Below are 20,635 nucleotides of genomic sequence, written 5' to 3'. Positions count from 1 at the left end.
GGGGTGGAGTTATGTTCCTGACTAAGAAGGATATAAATGTGAGGAATGTCACATATGGAAAGAATAGAGTAGAGATGATTATGATGGAAGTGAAGGACAGGGATGGGAGTAGCAGGAAGTTTGTAGAAAATTATGTGCCTCCTAAAACGGCCTCGTGGGAAGAGAGAGAACACAAAAGTATGTTAGAGGACACAAGGATAACACTAAATAAGATAATGAAAGATAGAGGAAGAATAGTTATAATGGGTGACTATAATTGTAAAGAAATCTGCTGGGAAGAGATGACAGTGAAGGGTGGAGACGACATATGGGGAAATGTACTACTTGATATGATTATAGAACATAAAATAACGCAATGGATTCAAGAGAATACTAGGTATAGAAATGAGGAAGAACCATCGAGACTGAACCTAGTATTCACATCAGAACCTGAAATAGTGGACAAGATTGAATATAAGACACAAATAAGTAAAAGTGACCACATACTGGTTGAACTGGAACTAAATGAGGAAAAATACATGAAAAAATGAACAATATAGAAGGGGAAGATTGATGTATGAAAAAACAAAATTTGATAAAATAAGTGAATTCTGTCAAAAAGCAGACTGGGAAAGAATACACAAGGAGGAAACAACAGTAGAAGAGATATGGAACATTTTGACAAAAATTGATAAAGACGGAGTGGAACAGTATGTCCCATGACAAAAACAAGAAAAAGAATATGTAAAGTGTTGGTACAACAAAAGATGTAGGGAGTTAAAAGACATAAGAGATAAAGTTTGGATAAAATGGTTTTGACAAAAGACCTGAAAATAGAAAATATATACTAGTTATAGAAATGAATATGTACAAGTGTGCAGAGAAGAAAAGAGAAAATACGAAAAAGATGTCATAGAAAAATATAAAGATCAACCAAAACTATTTTACAGATTTGTAAACAGCACACTAAAAAACAAACAAGAATTAGAGAAACTAAGACAAGGAGGAGTTGAATACACAGAGGAAATAGAAATTCCAGAAATTAAGAACAAGCATTTTAAATCGGTGCTTACAAGGGAGAACGTGCAACCTAGAGATATCGAATGGGAGGAGGAAGTTCCCCCTATGAAAGAGATACAAGTATCAAGAAATGAAATAATGAAACACTTGAGTAACCTCGATGTCAGAAAATTGCATGGACCACATGAAATAGCAAACTGGATTTTGAGAGAATGCAGGAATGAACTAACAGACAAAATACATAGCCTAATAAACAGTTCATTAAAAGAAGGAAAAGTTCCAAAAGATTGGAAAAGAGCAAATATAGTACCAATATATAAAGGGGGAAAGAAGGAAGGCCCTACTAACTATAGACCGGTCTCGCTAACAAGTACGATAGCAATTTTTTTTTTTTTAAAGAATTATCAAAAGTAGATGGGTAAGGCATTTGGAAAAAAACAACAACGTTCTAAATCCAAAGCAATTTGGATTCAGACAAGGACGATCATGCGTCACAAACTTAATGTGTTTCTATTCAAGGCTAATAGATGTAATACAAGAAAGAGATGGATGGGCTGATTGTGCATTTCTAGACCTGAAAAAAGCTTTTGATAAGGTGCCACATAAGAAGTTGCTTGAGAAATTAAAAACTGCAGGATGAATACAGGATAAACTGCTGAAGTGGATAGAAGACTTCTTGCATGAAAGAAAAATAAGAGTAGTGATAAGAGACAAACACTAATTGGGATGAAGTGATAAGTGGTGTTCCATAAGAAACAGTTCTGGCCCCAATAATGGTATGGATAAAGGAATTGAAAGTTATATGAGCTTCTTTGCGGATGATGCAAAAATTATTGAAAAAGTGAACACTGAAGAAGATTGTGAGTCACAAGAGAGTGATCTCAATAAAGTATGGGAATGGAGTAGGAAGTGGGAGATGGAATTCAATATCAAGAAGTGTAGTATAATGGAATTTGGAAGAAGCAAAAAAAGAATAGTGAGATCATATAAATTGGGAGAAGAAGAAATAAAAAATGTAGAAAATGAGAAGGACCTGGGAGTCATTATCATGAATAATAATACCCTGAGAAACATATAAACAAAAATTTTGGAGAAACTTATAATTTAATAAGAACAATCAACGTGGCATTTACATACCTGGATGAAGAAATGGTGAAGAAAATACTAGTCACTTTGATAAGACCAAGATTGGAATATGCAGCAACGACGTGGTCACCAGGTACAAAAGAAAAGTATAACAAAACTTGAAAGAATACAAAGAGTAATTACAAAATTGGCACCAACACTCTCAGAACTATCATATGAAGAAAGACTAGCAAAACTTGAGCTACAAACATTAGAGCAAAGAAGAGAGAGAGGCGACTTAATAATGATTTATAAAATCACAAAAGGCATAGAAACTATTGATAGAGAGGATCTAATAACATGGGATAGTAGAAATACAAGAGGACACGGAAAGAAAACCAATATAGACAGTTATAGAAGACATCTAAAAAAGAACAGCTTTCCCCACAGAGTAATAGACATTTGGAACAAGTTTGATGAGAAAGTGGTGTATGCAAAAACAATACACGAATTTAAAAATAGTCTAGATAAAACGAAATATGAAGACGGGATACCACGAGCATAGCTCCTCTTCGCGTAAAATACAACTAGGACAATACAACTAGGTAAACACACACACACACACACACACACACACACACACACACACACACACACACACACACACACACACACACACACACACACACACACACACACACACACACACACACACACACACACACACACACACACACACACACACACACACACACACACACATACACACACACACACACACACACACACACACACACACACATACACACACCCACACACACACACACACACACACACACACGCACACACACACACACACACACACACACACACACACACACACACACACACATATATCACAATAGTACGGTAATAGCTCCTCTTTCAGGCAGATTTGATTAAAGTTTGCAGCAATTTCTGCATTCAGAAGTTTCTTCCTGACATATTAAACTTTTCTAGCACTTGAACGCTGAATATCGTTGAGCTGTCTTATTATGTGGCCAAACATCATTTGGAATGGATGTAAAGACAATACTAGTTTCTTGATTTTACTTGTAGAGCTTTCCATTAACTTGAGGCATCTTCAGTACAAATTGAATATAAAGAGTAAGGGTGATGATAGATAAAAAAAACATATGGAACATTAGGAGTGACAGGGGAGCCGGAAAACCAATCAGGAGACAGGACCTGTTTGCTCCGCCCACTAGGTCAACGGTGATCCTATTCCTGTAATCTATATACTTAGAAGAAAGAATGATGAATTGGTCAGGATTTTGTTTGCTCGTGGTGGGATTTTATCTTTTAATGTAAAGTGCTTCTAGATGAGAAGGCGTCTTTAGCTCGATTCCCTTTGTAGAATTATGGTTCCTTCTTCCAGATCCTTCCTTGTGACTGGGGATTGATGAGGCGTCTTGACAGTTTTGTCGTAGTCGACCCAATGTACTTTTCATTATGGGTTTCACAGTTCCTTTATTTACACGTATATTCGTACACAAGGTGGCTACGTTGGAGTACTTGGGTTCACTGGCTAAGGCTATTGTTAAGGAGGAGGTGGGACGTTCAAGTGTTAGAAAAGTTGAACATGTCAGCAAGAAACTCGTGAATGCATAAGCTGCTGCATAGTTTAATCATATATATATATATATATATATATATATATATATACTGTATATATATATATATATATATATATATATATATATATATGCATGTAGAATTAAATACGACAGCATTCTGACAATTGTTCAACTTTTTCTTAATGTTTTCTATTTGTCTTATCAACTTTTTTCCAGTTGTAGGGTGAGCTGATACAAGTTCTCCATAGTTCTCCATTTAATATTCTCGAGCTTTCGTCTTCAAAGAGACATCATCAGGATTGACAAAATTTCTGCAATAATGAATACAAATGTTGGTACATATAAGTTACAAAATAAATTACAAAAATACAAATACATATATACAGGTAGAACAAAAGATATATAACGAGAGTTATTACTTACGTCTACAAGGAAAGTACAAATGATAGAGAGAGAGAAAGGTTTAAATACATAAACTGCTATCCGAGTTCCCATTACGGAGTCTGGCTGATCGTCTGAGTGGTGGGGGAGTGGGGGGTGGGAGGGGAGGGGGAGAGGGGACCTCAATGTAGCGATGTCTCAGGTTAGCGCTACTGTACAGCTTGATACTGGACGTCATGTCCGACTGAATGTTTATAGTGGGGGCAGAGTCCCTGATGTGGAATGCCTCCAGGAGTTTCAACCTTCTAGGGTCCTCATTGTACGCAATAATTTTGGTACATTGAACTAAGGTGTCTCTGTCAATATTTCGATTGTGATATTTTAAATAATGGTCCTTGATCGCTCCGTCCTGTTGGTGAAAAGTTAGTCTTCGGCTGAGAGTACCTCTGGTGTGCCCGACGTATGTGATATTGCGCGACGTACAATTCTCGGCTGGACATTTGAATAAATACGAGTACACCACGTTGGCTTTAGATGTAAAGTCAGCTCGACTATTACAGTTGTTTTTCATCACCATTGAACAGGTTCTAGGGTTACGATAGTATATAAGGACTCGGATCTCATGGTTCTCTTTAGTGGGGTGACAATTTTTCTTAATTATGTCCTTGATTGCTTTTTCATCCTTTTTGTAGGCATCACTGAAGGTGTTACGATAAAAAACGTTAATAAAATTAGGCTTATTGGCGCTTTGGTTGGACCCAAGTTCACACAGTAATTTATTGGTTATGCGGTCAAAATCACAGTTAGCATAACCATTATTGGTGAGCATTTGTCGTACATGCTGGAGTTCTGCATGTAGTGTTTCCCAGGACGAACATACTTTTATAGCTCTTCTGACGTATGCTCTAATAACACCTTTCTTATAACTATCACTGCATTTGCTGTTACCGTTCATACATTTATCTAAGTTGGTGGGTTTACGGTAAACACTGGTAATAAGATTAGTAGAGGTGGAATCAACCAGGACATCAAGGAAAGGAAGTTTACCATTTGTGTTCATTTCTACTGTGAAATTTAAACCCGAAATGTCCTGTAGACGCAGTCTTAATTTTTCCAGGTGCTCTCTGGAGAGTGTACATACGAAAATATCGTCAATATATCTACAGTATATTTTGGGTTTAAGTTCACTCGCGAGAAATGTTGTTTCCTCCACATGTGACATGAAGGACTGAGCAAATAAAACGCCCGAGGGCGAGCCCATTGCAATTCCATCGGTCTGTACATACAGTTTACCTTCGGGGCATCTGAACGGGGCCTCAGTTGTACAAATAGTTAACATTTCTTTCATGGTGTCACACCCACTTAGACCCATCATTTCCCAGATTCCAACCCCTACCTACAATGTGGCCAAAAAATTACATAATGTGATTTCCCCCTACATCCCAAATCCTTATTCCCTCCGCTCATCTGACGAGTTCATTGATATCTTGAGACTCAACAAACCTGAAGGCTTTATAGCTTCGCTGGATGCGGAAAATTTATTCACTAATATCCCCCTCATTAGAACTATTAACATCATTCTCCAGTATGTGTACCAACACCCTGTATTCCCACCACCCCCTATTCCCATGGACACCATGAAAGAAATGTCAGCCAGACTCCGTAATGGGAACTCGGATAGCAGTTTATGTATTTAAACCTTTCTCTCTCTCTATCATTTGTACTTTCCTTGTAGACGTAAGTAATAACTCTCGTTATATATCTTTTGTTCTACCTGTATATTTATATTTGTATTTTTGTAATTTATTTTGTAACTTATATGTACCAACATTTGTATTCATTATTGCAGAAATTTTGTCAATCCTGATGATGTCTCTTTGAAGACGAAAGCTCAAGAATATTAAATGGAGAACTATGGAGAACTTGTATCAGCTCACCCTACAACTGGAAAAAAGTTGATAAGACAAATAGAAAACATTAAGAAAAAGTTGAACAATTGTCAGAATGCTGTCGTATTTAATTCTACATGCATCAAAGAAAACCTGCTTCCTTACTTCACGAATATATATATATATATATATATATATATATATATATATATATATATATATATATATATATACATGTATATATATATGTATATTTATATATATGTATATATATATACATATATACGTCTGTGTGTATCTATCTATTTATCTATCTATCTATCTATACATATATATATATATATATATATATATATATATACATGTGTGCCTGTGTGTATCTATCTATCTATCTATCTATCTATCTATATATATATATATATGTATATATATACATTATATATATATATATATATATATATATATATGTATATATATGTATATGTATATTCATATATATGTATATATATATATATATATATATATATATATATATATATACATATATATGTATATATATATATATGCGAATAAATCAGAAAAACACGTGATTCAGAAAATAAGATGAAAGGTGAACGAATATTTTCGTCTATATATGACATTTTCAGTGGTACAGAGTAGGGAAACAGTGTCAATATATATACAAAAGAAACACACTAGGGGGGAATTAGGACAGGTCCATTGTGACCTCATTCTCTCAGCACTGCTGGACGTTTGAGCCAGCTACTGTCAACAATTTTGTATGTTATAAAGTTATCATCTAATTTATACATTCTCATACTTATATTCCTGTTATTCTTCATTGGAGAACAACATGAATATGAGTAAGGGAATGTATAAATTAGATAACTTTATAACATACAAAGTTGTTGACAGTAGGTGGCTCTAACATCCGACAGTGCTGAGAGAATGTCACCATTGACATGTTCTAATTCCCCCATAGTCTGCTTCTTTTGTACATATATTGTCACTGTTTCCTTACTCTGTCCCTTTGAAAATGTCTTAGATAGACGAACACGTTCTGTCAATTATAATTTTTTTGCAATTGGTTTTATTATATATATATATATATATATACATATATATATATATATATATACATATATATATATGTATATATGAATATTAGTAAACGAGGGGAGCAGGTTCTCAGTAATACACGTGGAGTTGAAAACGACAGCATTGTTATAGTTATTCAGTTTTTTCTTTGTGTTCTCGATTTTCCTGATTAGAGATTTTCCATTAACCGGGTGAATTGAAACTAAGTCTCTATATTCTTCCATTTTTTTTTCTTATTTGAGTTCAACGTTTCGTCTCGAAGAAGACGTTTTCAAGAGTAAACTGAAATACCAAAAATTACACCTCCACCTCCTCTCTCACCCTCGGTGACCACACCCACCTAACCCTCCCCCACCCCCCCAACCTCCTTACCCCTTGATCTCTGAGATTCTTTTTGTCTGACCTGATCTTAGGCCTATATATACATCGGTCAGTCCCAAGTTGTCACTTTCTTCCTTTCTCTCTTCCCTTTAAATGTAAGTCTTCTTATTCATTTGCACACAATTGTCATTTTTACTATATTTATGTAATTTTGTCACCATTACTGTAACTATGTAATATTTATTATTTCAGTTTACTCATGAAAATGTCTTCTTCACGACGAAACGTTGAACTCAAATAAAAAGAAATGGAAGAATATAGAGACTTAGATTCAATTCACCCAGTTAATGGAAAATCTCTAATCAGGAAAATCGAGAATACAAAGAAAAAACTGAATAACTACAACAATGCTGTCGTTTTTAACTCCACGTGTATATATGTATATCTATATATATATGTATGTATATATACATATGTATATATATATATGCATATGTATAAATATATATATACATATATATACACGTATATATGAATATATACATATATATATGTATATATTCATATATATACATATATATATAAATTTATATATATATATGTATATATTCATATACATATATATATATATATGTATATATATACATATATATATGAATATATATGAATATATACATATATATATATATATATATATATATATATATATATATACATACATGTATTTTAACACCCACAATGCACTTTAATTCTAAGCCTCCAACATCGGGAGACACAATAAGGTCACATGCAGAAATTGAAATGTGGTACTGACGAGGACTAGAACTCAGCGATCACATGACAAGTGCCGTAGTAACTAACCAAATACGCTATCAAGAGAGATGTAAATTGAGCGCAAGTTTTCTTATATATTTGTATGCTCGAGTTACATGCACCTACATGAAATTTTGCGTTCAACCCATCTCCACTATGATAGTACAATTGGAAGTATACAAACGCGGGAAACTATTTGTACGACACTGAATGGGTCCCAGTGATTAGAGATACATTCTAACAACCACAATGCACTTTAATTCTAAGTCACAGCACTTGTCATGTGATCGTTGAGTTCGAGTCCTCGGCAGTACCACATTTCAATTTCTGCATGTGGTCCCATTGGGTGTCCCGATGTTGGAGGCTTAGAATTAAAGTGCATTGTGGTTGTTAAAATGTGCCCCTAATCACTGGGACCCATTCAGTGTTGTACATATGTATGTATATATGCATGTGTATGTGTGTGTGTGTGTGTGTGTGTGTGCGTGTGTATGTGTGTGCGCGTGTGTGTTTACCTACTTGTAGTATAAAGGAAATGGAGATCCTAAATTGGGTTCCCTCCCTTGTGTGTATGTGTTTGTTTTTGTGTTGACATAATATCAACCTTAGGGTATGATTACTTTTTTCTAATAAGGAGCCAAAGGAGTGATTTTTGTTGTCATATTAAAATTGTCTTGATTTGGAGCCAGCGTGGTATTTTGACATTCTCAATATCCCCAGAACATCATAAGAAAGATAATCAGTTGAAAAAATAGATAAAATTATGGTTGTCTAGGAAAAGAGTCTTGACAATATCACTGTTAGAAACTAATCATTGCATAAGAAATCCTTGACGCTCCTCTAGTAGATTGATGACGAATTTTTCTTCTTCAACCAAGGTCCTGTAAGCATCATGGCCTCCAGAGTGTTTTGGTCAGCCCTCCTTCTTCTGTCATCGATTTACTTCACCGGTGCTTCCTCTCGAGCACCTTCGTCCTCAAGAGAACACACTATTGACAAAAGATCCACGGCGGCGGTCAAGCTCCTTGAAGATCTGGAGGAGAATGTGTCTTTCCTTCTGGAGAAGAACGACGTTCTCTTGCTGGAAGATAAATACGAGTCTTTGCCTCCGAGGAAACGGTTGTTGAGTCGCCGTGTCTCTCGGATCGAAGAGGCTTTTGTCAAGCTCTTTCAGATATGCTTTACGAGTTACAAGAGATGTTTGACAAAGGCCACAAGCGATTTTTGGCCAGCCAAAGTCGATGGTATAGAAGACAGAATAAAGCGTCTTGGGGATTACTTGGTCCTTGCGTTTGCTCAGGACTGTGATGAATTGTATCGCGGAGGGATGTCACGAACGGGTACCTACTACCTGTTGAAGCACGATAAACGAATGTTTTGTGACATGAAGGATATGGACGGAGCATGGACTGTCCTCCTTCGGAGGGGACCTCGCACTGTAGAGGACTTTCACGTAAGTTGGAGAGAATACGCTAACGGGTTCGGAGATCTCAACGCCGAGTTCTGGCTGGGGAACAGGTACGTACGGACGATGACCAATCTCAGAGACAACGAACTTCTTGTTACCATGACCGACTTTTACGGTGATGACTATTACGCCTTATATGACGGTTTTGCCCTCAGAACTAAAGATTATGAACTGAAGGTAGGTTATTACCAGGGTAACGCAACAGACGCCTTGGGGGAAGGAGAGAACGGAATGAGGTTCTCCACCAAGGACAGGGACAACGACTTATCTGACGGAAGTTGTTCCATAAGTTGGGGTGGAGGCTGGTGGTACAGAGACTGCTACCGTAGCCATCTCACAGGTTTCCACGTCCTAGCGCACAACACCAGTAACTTCCTTCTGAATCAGTGGATGAGAGATCAGAATGAAATGTCATTGACAATTCTTCCAATCCGGGCCGAGATGAAGTTTCGACCAATGCAGCTCGTATCCCGAACTCGGCTCCAGAGACTCGAAGATTATAAGCCAAAAGATTCGGGAAGCCTCTTTGTTCGTGTCGACGAACCGTCTCTGATCTAAGTCGCGCGGTGCTGGTAGATCCTCTTTCCAAGGTAGCTCGGACATCTACGCAATCGGTTACATGAAACTAGTTGCTTACAACGCTGCAACTAGTTGTATTGTTTTTATTCTTGCAGACAATTTTGCGACGAATGTGACATTTAGAAGAAGGCCCATACAATAAAAAGTATGACAATGATAATGATAATAATAATAATAATAATAGTAATAATAATAAAATGATAATGATGATGATAATGATAATGATAATGATAATGATAATGCAAAAAAAAAAAAAAAAAAAGCGTGCGATTAGTTTCCTGCAACTGGTTGCTTTGGTGCGCGAGCTTCTTTATTCTTGAAATGCTGTAGTGGTGGGACGACATGTCGATAAAACGGATGCTTCGGCCGACCCCTGAAGTTCCCCGTGTCTCCTGGTCGTCATGGAGCTTCCCTTGCCACCAGATCTGAAGTCTCATCACTTCTATTCAGAGCAGAGACGTAATCGTTTATATCAACGGACTATCATAAGAAGAATTAGATGAGATGTTGAAATCAAGCCATTCTATGTTCATCAACATTAATAAGAAAATCCCAACACCTTCGTCATTTTTCATCTACTCCTTTCAAGCCCGTTTGATGAATATATTGTTTGCCTCTGACGCTGTATAAGAAAGCTCAAGATCAAATTAAATCAAGAACCAGCATACAATGATATATGTCCTATATATTCTAACAGCAGATGGTTAGCTTGTTCATGTAAATGAAACGAACCTGAGGGAGAAGGAAAGAAGATCGTTCATTCATGTGTGAAAAGTGCTAGGCCCATTTGTCTGGATGTTCACTGTCAACAGATGTAAAAAAAAAAAAACAAAAAAAAAAACAAGAAGATGTTTACGTGTAATACAGTTAAACTCCTTTCCAGTCGAAGGGGTAACAGAAAAAGTTCATGAAGGGAGTAGTTAAGTTCACTTGAACTCCTTCAGCCTGAAGTCCAGCCCTTAGCATAAATGAAATGACATGCGCAACCCTAAACATCTGAGGATCGTGCTATTTGGACTGATGGTTTCCAGTTCTGGAGACCTAGTCTGTAAACCAATATAAAATCTGTTCTTTGAGGAGTATGAAGAGGCTCCTAACGTCAGCTATATCCATTTCATAATCCTGACAAGTATCCCTCCTTCTTTTCAGGTGACAAACACAAGAAAGGAAGAGAAAATGTCGAAGTTAGTCTTCACACTAGGAACTATTTCCTTCGTTTTTGTGATACTTCATGTCGGAGGATTTGCTTCAGCAACCAAGGAAGGGCTGAAGGCTCTCGAACGACTAAACACCTTACTTCTCCACCAATCAGCTCTTGACTGCCAAGACATTGGGGAGGCCTCCAGAGCCAAAGGTTTGGAGCCTCTCTCAGGTGCATACTATTTCTATCAATACGCTTCCTACATCTACTGCAAATTTGAATCAAACGGGCCCAAAACTCAGGATGGGTTTAGTTCCTGGACAGTTCTTCTTCGTAAATTTTCTAGGAACAGTGATAGAAACAGTATTTTGTTCAACGACGACATCTCAGAAAATAGATCTGAAGGTAATTTTGAGCGTGAATTCAGGACCGGGGCCAGGGTTCTGAAGAAAATGCTCAGAGGTAGTAATGGTGATCGGGCTTATGAAATTGCTTTTGAAACGGGCGACACAGAGACCAAAGAAACCTCAAGAATCGTCCTAGATTTTGTGTACTTTAACGAGACCAATCTGATCTTCGGACAGCTGCCAAAAGAAACACTGATGGATAATTTCATTGACGTTGGTTCCTATAAAAATCGACTTGTCTCTCCAATAACAGTCAAGGAAATGACTTTTCCTTGGCGTGGCAGTATCAATTATCAAATAATGGTAAAACCTCACCCAAAGAGACACTGATGGACATCGACATCAGTTCGTATCCATATCGACTTGTTTCTCCAGGTTGACCCCAAAAATTTCTTTAAGTTTAGTGGCAGTATATATTTTCAAATAATGATATGGCCTCGCCCATATTTTAATCAGCTACATGCTAGCATAAGCAGAATGTCCAAGTTGAAACCAGAATAGTCACGGAAAAGTGGCGATACAAATGAGCATAGAGGTCATAATTCTATATGTGATTGGTCTATGGTAAGGAAGTACACTTCAAAAGAAAACTCCATCCCACAAAAAAAAAGGAGGGAGGGAGCAAAAAAATGTGGAAGAAGAAGAAAAGACCAGTCAGTAATTGAAGATGAACGTATTTAAAAATGCACATGAGTTTATACACTTGTTATTTTCCTTTTAGTCTTCAGCGATATTCAAGGCTTACTATTTATGTGAAAATAATATTGTTTTAAGTGATGTTCTATCGCTGACAAACCAATCTGACCCATCATATATTTGAACAAATATATACAATAGTTTTTTCGTAATGAAATTCATAATTGTAAGTATAATTGTATCTACACAACAACTGTGATCATGGCTGAGGGTCGAATGTCTGAGTCATTTTCCTTTCATAATGGTAATCCTGTCTACTAAGCTCTGTTTCTGTTGGATAGAATGAATAGAGGACTATCAAACGCCAAATATCCTGGAAAGGAAACTTGGAAGTAAAGGCGACTGTACTGACATTCCTGCCAATGATATATAGGAGTTGTAGCTTTTCTCATTCTATTTTTGATGAAGAGTTTTTTAGATTTATGTTGTTTTTACTGATGGCTACCTCCTTTGGTATATAGATAGATCATGTCTGGTATTAACATCTCTCCTCTTCAATTTATATTCTTAGTGTCAGTATTATTATCATGACTGGCATAGTTATTATCATTATTCAAATTAAGATCATTATTGTTATTGTGCTTATATAGCCATTTGCAATTACTGAATATTATAGATTACCATAAGCTGTGTTTTGATTCTAAATATAATGTTGATTTGTAGGTCTTCCCTTAGTTATCTATATTATTTAATTATTATTGTTTTATTCTTAATCAAAATGTGTTGTATTATATAACAAAAGAAGGTATTGTTGGTTGTTTCTTTTTAACCCTTTATGAAAAACATACTTTGGTAAGGTTTTCATAGAAAACTTCAGGAGAACTGGTTTACCAATAGAATGGTTAACGAATGGAATAGACCAGCGGTTCTTGACCTGTGGGGAATTCCCCACCGGTGGGGAATGGAGGAGTTGCCAAGTGGGGAATGACCGGTCGGACAAAAGAACCACTGTCTTTTTTTTTTTTAATCGATGTGTTTTTGTTTCTTTTTGTTTGTTTCTGGTGTCTTCTTGTTGTCAAATTAAGGGCCGTAAAATGGCACAAAAAAGCAAAGCGTATATTTACGTACTAAATACTGCATGGGTTAAAATCGAATTGGTCAAAGACCGATGCTGTGGTTAGAAATGGAGAGTTGGCTCACTAAAAAGTGGAGAATTGCAGAAAAAAGGTTAAGAACCCCTGGAATAGACTATTAACCATATAATGAGCACTGAAACCATTGGTTATTTTAAGAGGAGATGAGATAACTTTATGGATAGAGATGACAGTTGGTAAAGGACATGGAGAAAATTGAATATAGCCCAGGCTCCTCGCACCTACCTCGCCGTCCACTGTGTCCGACGCTCTCCCTCTGGCTTAGTTTGGGTCAAATCGGTCACATGCCAATTTTGTGTAAAATCCGTGTGAAATCCGTGTAAAATTTTTGTGTAAAATCCCTATGAGATTTTTTCTGCGGGGGGGGGGGGGTGAACACGTGCTACAATTTGCCCACCATCTCACCCACAGATCGAGGGCGACCAGGGGTCCACTTGGACACCGCTTAGGCCGACAGTACAGGTGCCAGAGGCCCAGAAGTGTAAAATGGGATAATACATACATATACCAAGGCTTTTTCCCCCTTACAAGGGAGGTAGCCAAAAAGGAAAAGGCATAAAATCATTCCCACCCATTCCATCCCTGAATACACTCCACATCCCTCCACCCTCCCTTTCAACTTAGCACCTCCTGGATGACGGGCCATCCCTGCACCTTGTCCACTGCCCTGGGTCAGAAGCAGTGTCGCAAGACACAGCACATCCACAGCAAGGCCACTTCATTAAATCGGCGACCCATCCATTCCGTCCCCCATTCATAAAGGAGAAGACGGGGAGAAATCCCTTCGGGCTGCGTCAAAATTTGCTCACACATACTACCTCACCCCCCCATCCCCCCGCCCATTCCACCTCATGCATCACAACATCATCCATATACAACCATTCTCCATTCACCCCTGTCTTCTGTCCTCTCCCGTCCTTCCTTAACAGACATTCCCCTCTTCCCCAAAGCCCCCTTCATCCCATCCATCCACCTCATCCTAGGACGTCCCTTCATGTTCACTCCCTCCACATCTGCCTTCCATACCTCTTTTACTAGTCTTTCTTCACTCATTCTTTCCATGTGTCCAAACCATCCTAATATTCTTTCATCAACCCTATCTCCCAACCCCCTTTCCACCCCTGTTCTCCTCTTCACCTCCTCATTTCTCACTCTATCCAGCCTAGTAACCCCCCAATATACTTCTCAGACACCTCATCTCAAACACATTAAAACTCCTTCTCTCTTCTTCTCATATGTTCCATGTTTCTGCCCCATACAGTGCTGTTGGCACAATCACTCCTTCATATAGTCTCCTCTTCGCATCCATTCCCAAACGTCTATTCCTCAATACACTTTTTAATCCACCAAGGCATTTACTTGCTTCTCTCAATCTACATTCTACCTCCACCTTCACTCCACCTTTTCCTGCCACATTTGCACCCAAGTATCTAAAACTATCCACTTCCTCCAGTCGCTCTCCCATAATGATCACTTCCAGACTACTGCCACTTTCACCCCTTGTACATCTCATCACCTTACTTTTACCCACATTTATCTCTAGCTTTCTTCTATCACACATTCTCTCGAACTCTGTCACAAACTTCCTCAATCCCTCCTCCGATCCTGCCACAAGAGCAATGTCGTCCGCAAACAACAGCTGGCTCACCTCCCACTTTTCTCCATTTTCTTTAAACATCTCCAATCCCTGACCCACTACCCTTGCATTTACCTCTAGCACTACCCCATCCATGTATAAGTTGATTAGCCAGGGCGATATAACGCATCCTTGACGAATAGCCCTAAATTTGGAGGTGCACCATCGCCACGCCCTTAGGCTCAGGTTACTCGCGTCTACCTCGCCTTGCACTGTGCTCGACTCTCTCCCTGTGGGCTAAGTTTGGGCCTAGTCAGTCATCTGCCGATATTGGGCAAAATCCAGAGGTATTCTTTCTTCGATTTGGGGTCATTCTGGTCACATGGTCCGGTTTACCTACCATCTCTCCCACAAGTTGAGGGCGCCAAGGACCACTGTAGGGTCCACTTGAACACAGCTTAGGATAACAGTACGGGCGCCAGAGGCTCAGAGATGAAAAATGGGAGAAAATGCCCAAATTTGGAGCGCGCCATCACCACGCCCTTGGGCTCAGTGTGCTCGCATCTACCTCTCCATTCACTATGTCCAACTTTCTCTCTCTGGGCTAAGTTTGGGCCAAATCGGTCACCTGCCGATTTTGGGCAAAATCCATGCCCCTCAATATATATATATATATATTTTCCGATTTGGGGTCATTCTAATCATCTGCTCCGATTTACCCACCATCTCACCCACAGGTCGAGGGTGGCCAATTCTCCTGTGGGGGGGCCACTTTTTCTTTTATTTTACCTCATTTAAGCTTCCGTTTCAAGGTATAGAGTTAAGGGACTACACTCTTTTTAAGCTCAAGGTAAAGGGTTGAGAGAAGTTGAGCAGTAGTCGTCAGAGTTGAGCAGTAATCGTCAGTTGAGCAGTAGTCGTCACTCTTTTTTTTTGGGGGGGGGCATTCTGGTCACATGGTCCAATTTGCCCACCATCTCACCCACAGATCTAGGGCGGCCAGGGTTCTTGTGGGGTTCCACTTGGACACCACTTAGGCCGAGAGTACAAGCGCCAGAGGACCAGAAGTGTAAAATGGAATAATAGACCCAAATTTGGAGGTGCACCATCGCCACGCCCTTATGCTCAGGTTACTCGCGTTTACCTCGCCGTGCACTATGCTCGACTCTCTCCCTGTGGGCTAAGTTTGGGCCTAGTCGGTCACCTGCCGATATTGGGCAAAATCCATGGGTATTATTTTTCGATTTTGGGTCATTCTGGTCACGTGGTCCGGTTTACCTACCATCCCTCCCACAAGTTGAGGGCGCCAAGGACCACTGTAGGGTCCACTTGGACACAGCTTAGGATAACAGTACGGGCGCCAGAGGCTCAGAGGTGAAAAATGGGAGAAAATGCCCAAATTTGGAGCGCGCCTCCACCACACCCTTAGGTCCAGACAGGTTGCGTCTACCTCTCCATTGTGTCCAACTTTCTCTCTCTGGGCTAAGTTTGGGCCAAATCGGTCACCTGCCGATTTGGGGCAAAATCCATGCCTCCTCAAGATTTATTTTTTTTCCGATTTGGGGTAGTTCTGATCATCTGTTCCGATTTACCCACCATCTCACCCACAGGTCGAGGGTGGCCAAGTCTCCTGTGGGGTCCATTTTTTCTTTTATTTTACCTCATTTAAGCTTCCGTTTCAAGATATATAGTTAAGGGACTGCACTCTTTTTAAGCTCAAAGTAAAGGGTCGAGAGAAGTTTAGCAGTCGTCGTCAGAGTTGAGCAGTTGTCGTCAGAGTTGAGCAGTGGTCGTCAGTTGAGCAGTAGTCGTCACTCAGATCAGGTCAATCGGGTAGCTAGTGATATGGCGAGTGATTGCGTTACCGTGTTCAGCGCTGATGAGGTACAATATCTACTTAGTAGAATTGAAGCCTTGGAGGATGCTGTTAAGTGTCTTAAAGAGGAGAATCGAGTTCTCCGCTCGAAGGCCCAAAATACGGAAGACAAAATTAGCTATGAGCATGGATGGAAAACGGTGAAAAATAAGATGCGGAATAGTGAAAAAAAAGTCCTCACCAGCCCCGCTGGATTGCAAGAACTAGTTTCAAATACTAGCGAGGCTGCAGGAAGAAGAAACTAATGACATTCAAGAGAAGAAGGGAAGGGCAGACGCTGGAGCCCTGCCCACAGGTAAGAGTTTGGTTGTAGGAGACAGTCAAGTAAGGTAATTAGGCAGGGCTTTCTGCGATAAAGATAGGAAACATAGGACGCAGGTGTGCTTCCCTGGCGCGGGGATAGATGTTAGATATAGGATTGAAGAGTGTTTAGTAGGGGAAGGTAAGGACCCAGTAGTTTGCTTAAGTGCCGGGGGAAATGATATAGGTAATTTAGGCAGTGAGGAATTGTTTGCGCGGTTCCGGGATGCGCAAGACAAGATTAGAAATAGGGGAGGTGTTCCTGTTGTATGTGGAATCCTTCCGAGGCGTAGAGTTGGAGGCATGTGATATTAGAGGACTATTGCTATGAATTGCAGGCTGGCAAAACATTGTAAAGCCAATGGATGGGCATTTGTCGACAACTGGGACCGCTTTTATGGTAAGAATCACCTATACACAAGGGACGGGGTGCACTTGTCGCCCAGAGGATTTCGGCTCCTTGCTGAATCCCTTGAGCGAGAAGTAGGCATCCTACAGGGTTTTTTCGGGTAGATTACGTGGGAGTAGGGAGGGGGGAAGAATCGGAATATAGTTTGGGCAATAGAAGCAACTTAGAGAGGGAATGTGAAAAGAATCACCAAAGCAGGTGGAGGGAAGATAAATTTAAGGTTTACTGTACAAATAGCAGGAGCATAATTAACAAAATTGATTTGCTGCGAGGTAAAGCATGCGTAGAGAATTTCGATATTATAGCTATTACTGAATCCTGGATCAACATGGCTGATTAACATTTCCTTCCGGAAATCGAAATAGAAGGATATAAGTTTTTTCACAAGGATAGGGTCGGCAGGAATGGGGGAGGTGTAGCACTTTTCGTTAAAAATACATTAAACTGTATAATCACAATTCGATTAAGGAAGAGGACTGTACGGAATCTATTTGGGTAGAGATTATAGGCAAGAATAAGAAAGTTATTATTGACGTCTTGTATAGACCTCCTAACCTCAGCATTGAGTAGACTGACCCCCTGATTCATGAAATTCACAGAGCGTCCCAGTATAAAAATGTTGTGATCATGGGAGGTTTTAATTATAGAAACATTGACTGGGAAACTTTAATAGGAGATCATGAAGCTGAGAAATTCCTAGATGTGGTGCAGGATAATTTCCTAAAACAAGTGATTACCGATCCTACGAGGGGACAAAATACCCTGGACTTAATTTTAACTGATAATGAGCACCACATTAGCAGCGTAATAGTGGGAGATAGTCTAGGCTCTAGCGATCATCAAGAAATAAGATTTAATGTTATTTGGAAAAAAAAGTACGAATAACGTCAAAGTACCATACTTCAGGAAAACAAACTTTGACAATATAAAATCCTATTTGAAATTGAATACGAAATGTCATGCGGACGTTTCGAACATTGTCGGGTCTCGGTGGGTGACTGGGGGTCAGGTCAGGACAAGGGGTCGGGTCACGGAGGGTAATATGCATACCTTGGTTCAGGTCATTTTGGAGCGAGGGCTCAACAGTCAGGTCAGCGATTTGGATGAAATGTATAGCAACCTAACTGATCTAATCATTAATGCACAAAACACATTTATCCCCCTAAAGTCAATACGGAAAAATAGTAATACTCACATATGGATGACGGATAGATTGAAACATGAGATCGGAATGAAAAAAGGACTTTACGTAAAGATAAAAAACGGGGAATCACACCTTAGATCAAGATATAACGAAATGGCAAAGCTGGTTTAAAGGACTACACGTACAGAGAAACGTAATTATGAAATCAAGGCTGCCAGTCAAGCAAAATCCAACCCAAAGGGTTTCTTTCACCTCTATAGAACAAAAAATAAAGAAATAATAGGACCAATTATAAACGATGAAAATGTCATGATAGAATCGGAGGAAAAAATGAGTGAGGAGTTTAACAATTATTTTCTATCGGTGTTTACTAATGAGAGGTTAGATAAAGTACCTGACTGCGATCTAATTTTCAGAGGGGACGAAGAAAGTAGTCTATCTAATATCAGCATTAGTAAAGAAGAAGTAGTCAAGCAGATTGAAAGACATAAAGCTACAAAATCTCCAGGTCCAGGCGAATTTCTTCCAAGAATGCTTAAGGAGTGTAAATTTGAAATCTGCGACCAGTTAACTGAAATATTCAATAAATCGGTAGACACTGGTTTTGTGCCAACTGCTTGGAGGCAGGAAAACGTTGTTCCTGTTTTTAAGAAGGGAGATAGATCGTCTATATGCAACTACAGGCCAATCAGTTTGACATCGGTTATAGGAAAAATGCTTGAATCAATAATAGTAAATAGACTCAGAGAACACACCAAAGGACATAATTTAATTCGTGATTCAGGCATGGTTTCTCCAAGGGTAAGTCATGTGTGACTAATCTTTTATCCTTTTACACTAAAGTATATAAGGCGTCTGATAACAATGATAATTACGATGTTATTCACCTTGACTTTAGCAAAGCGTTCGACAAGGTGCCACACCAGAGACTACTAAATAAAATCAAAGCCCATGGCATAAGAGGAAAAGTGTTAGAATGGATTAGAGCTTGGATTAGTAACAGAAAGCAGTGGGTCACACTAAATGGAATAAAATCTAGTTGGGGCAATGTTACTAGTGGGATCCCCCAGGGCTCTGTTTTGGGTCTCTATTTGTTCATTATGTACATAAACGACTTAGACGATGGGATAAATAATGATATTAGTAAATTTGCGGACAACACTAAAATAGGACGCCTAATTAGGTCAGGAGACGACGCAGGGATTCTGTAGGATGATCTTAATAAACTGTTAACATGGTCGGTGAAATGGCAAATGAACTTCAATATCTCTAAGTGTAGCGTGTTAAACGTAAGGCTACACAGCCCCAAAAATAGATACAGCTTAGATAACACATTTTTTAGAAAATCTGAGTGCGAGAGGGACTTGGAAGTTCTGGTGAGTCCGGACCTTAAAACCAGGAAGCAGTGCATTAGCGCCAGAAATAAAGCTAATAGAGCATTAGGTTTCATTGCTAGGACGGTAACGAAAAGAAGTGCAGAGGTAATTATTAAACTCTATCTAGCGATAGTTAGACCCATCCTTGACTATGCGGTACAGTTTTGGTCTCCGTCCTACAGAATGGACATAAATTCACTAGAATCAGTACAGAGAAGAATGACCAAAATGATACATGGACTCAGAAATTTAACTTACGAAGAGAGGCTTAGGCACCTTAACTTACACTCTCTGGAAAGACGCAGAGTGCGGGGTGATCTAATAGAAGTGTTCAAGTGGATCAAAGGTTATAACAAGGGTGATGCAAACAAGGTCATCATAATAAAA

General features: G+C 39.0%; 1 protein-coding gene across 1 annotated transcript in view; it reads left to right on the top strand.

The window, feature by feature from the left end:
• LOC143024489 (uncharacterized) overlaps positions 1-11,383 on the top strand; it is a 32,424-nt gene extending 21,041 nt beyond the window's left edge. The window contains exon 6 of the mRNA XM_076183297.1: positions 9,030-11,383. Coding sequence (XP_076039412.1) covers positions 9,030-10,208 — 1,179 coding nt within the window. The 3' untranslated portion in view covers positions 10,209-11,383. The remainder of the gene's footprint in view (positions 1-9,029) is intronic.
• Positions 11,384-20,635: the final 9,252 nt, after the last annotated feature.

This window comes from Oratosquilla oratoria, chromosome 4, assembly GCF_046742065.1.
Source record: "Oratosquilla oratoria isolate Oo_2021 chromosome 4, ASM4674206v1, whole genome shotgun sequence".
Taxonomy (NCBI): Eukaryota; Metazoa; Arthropoda; class Malacostraca; order Stomatopoda; family Squillidae; genus Oratosquilla; species Oratosquilla oratoria.
This window is presented reverse-complemented; position numbering and strand designations above follow the sequence as displayed.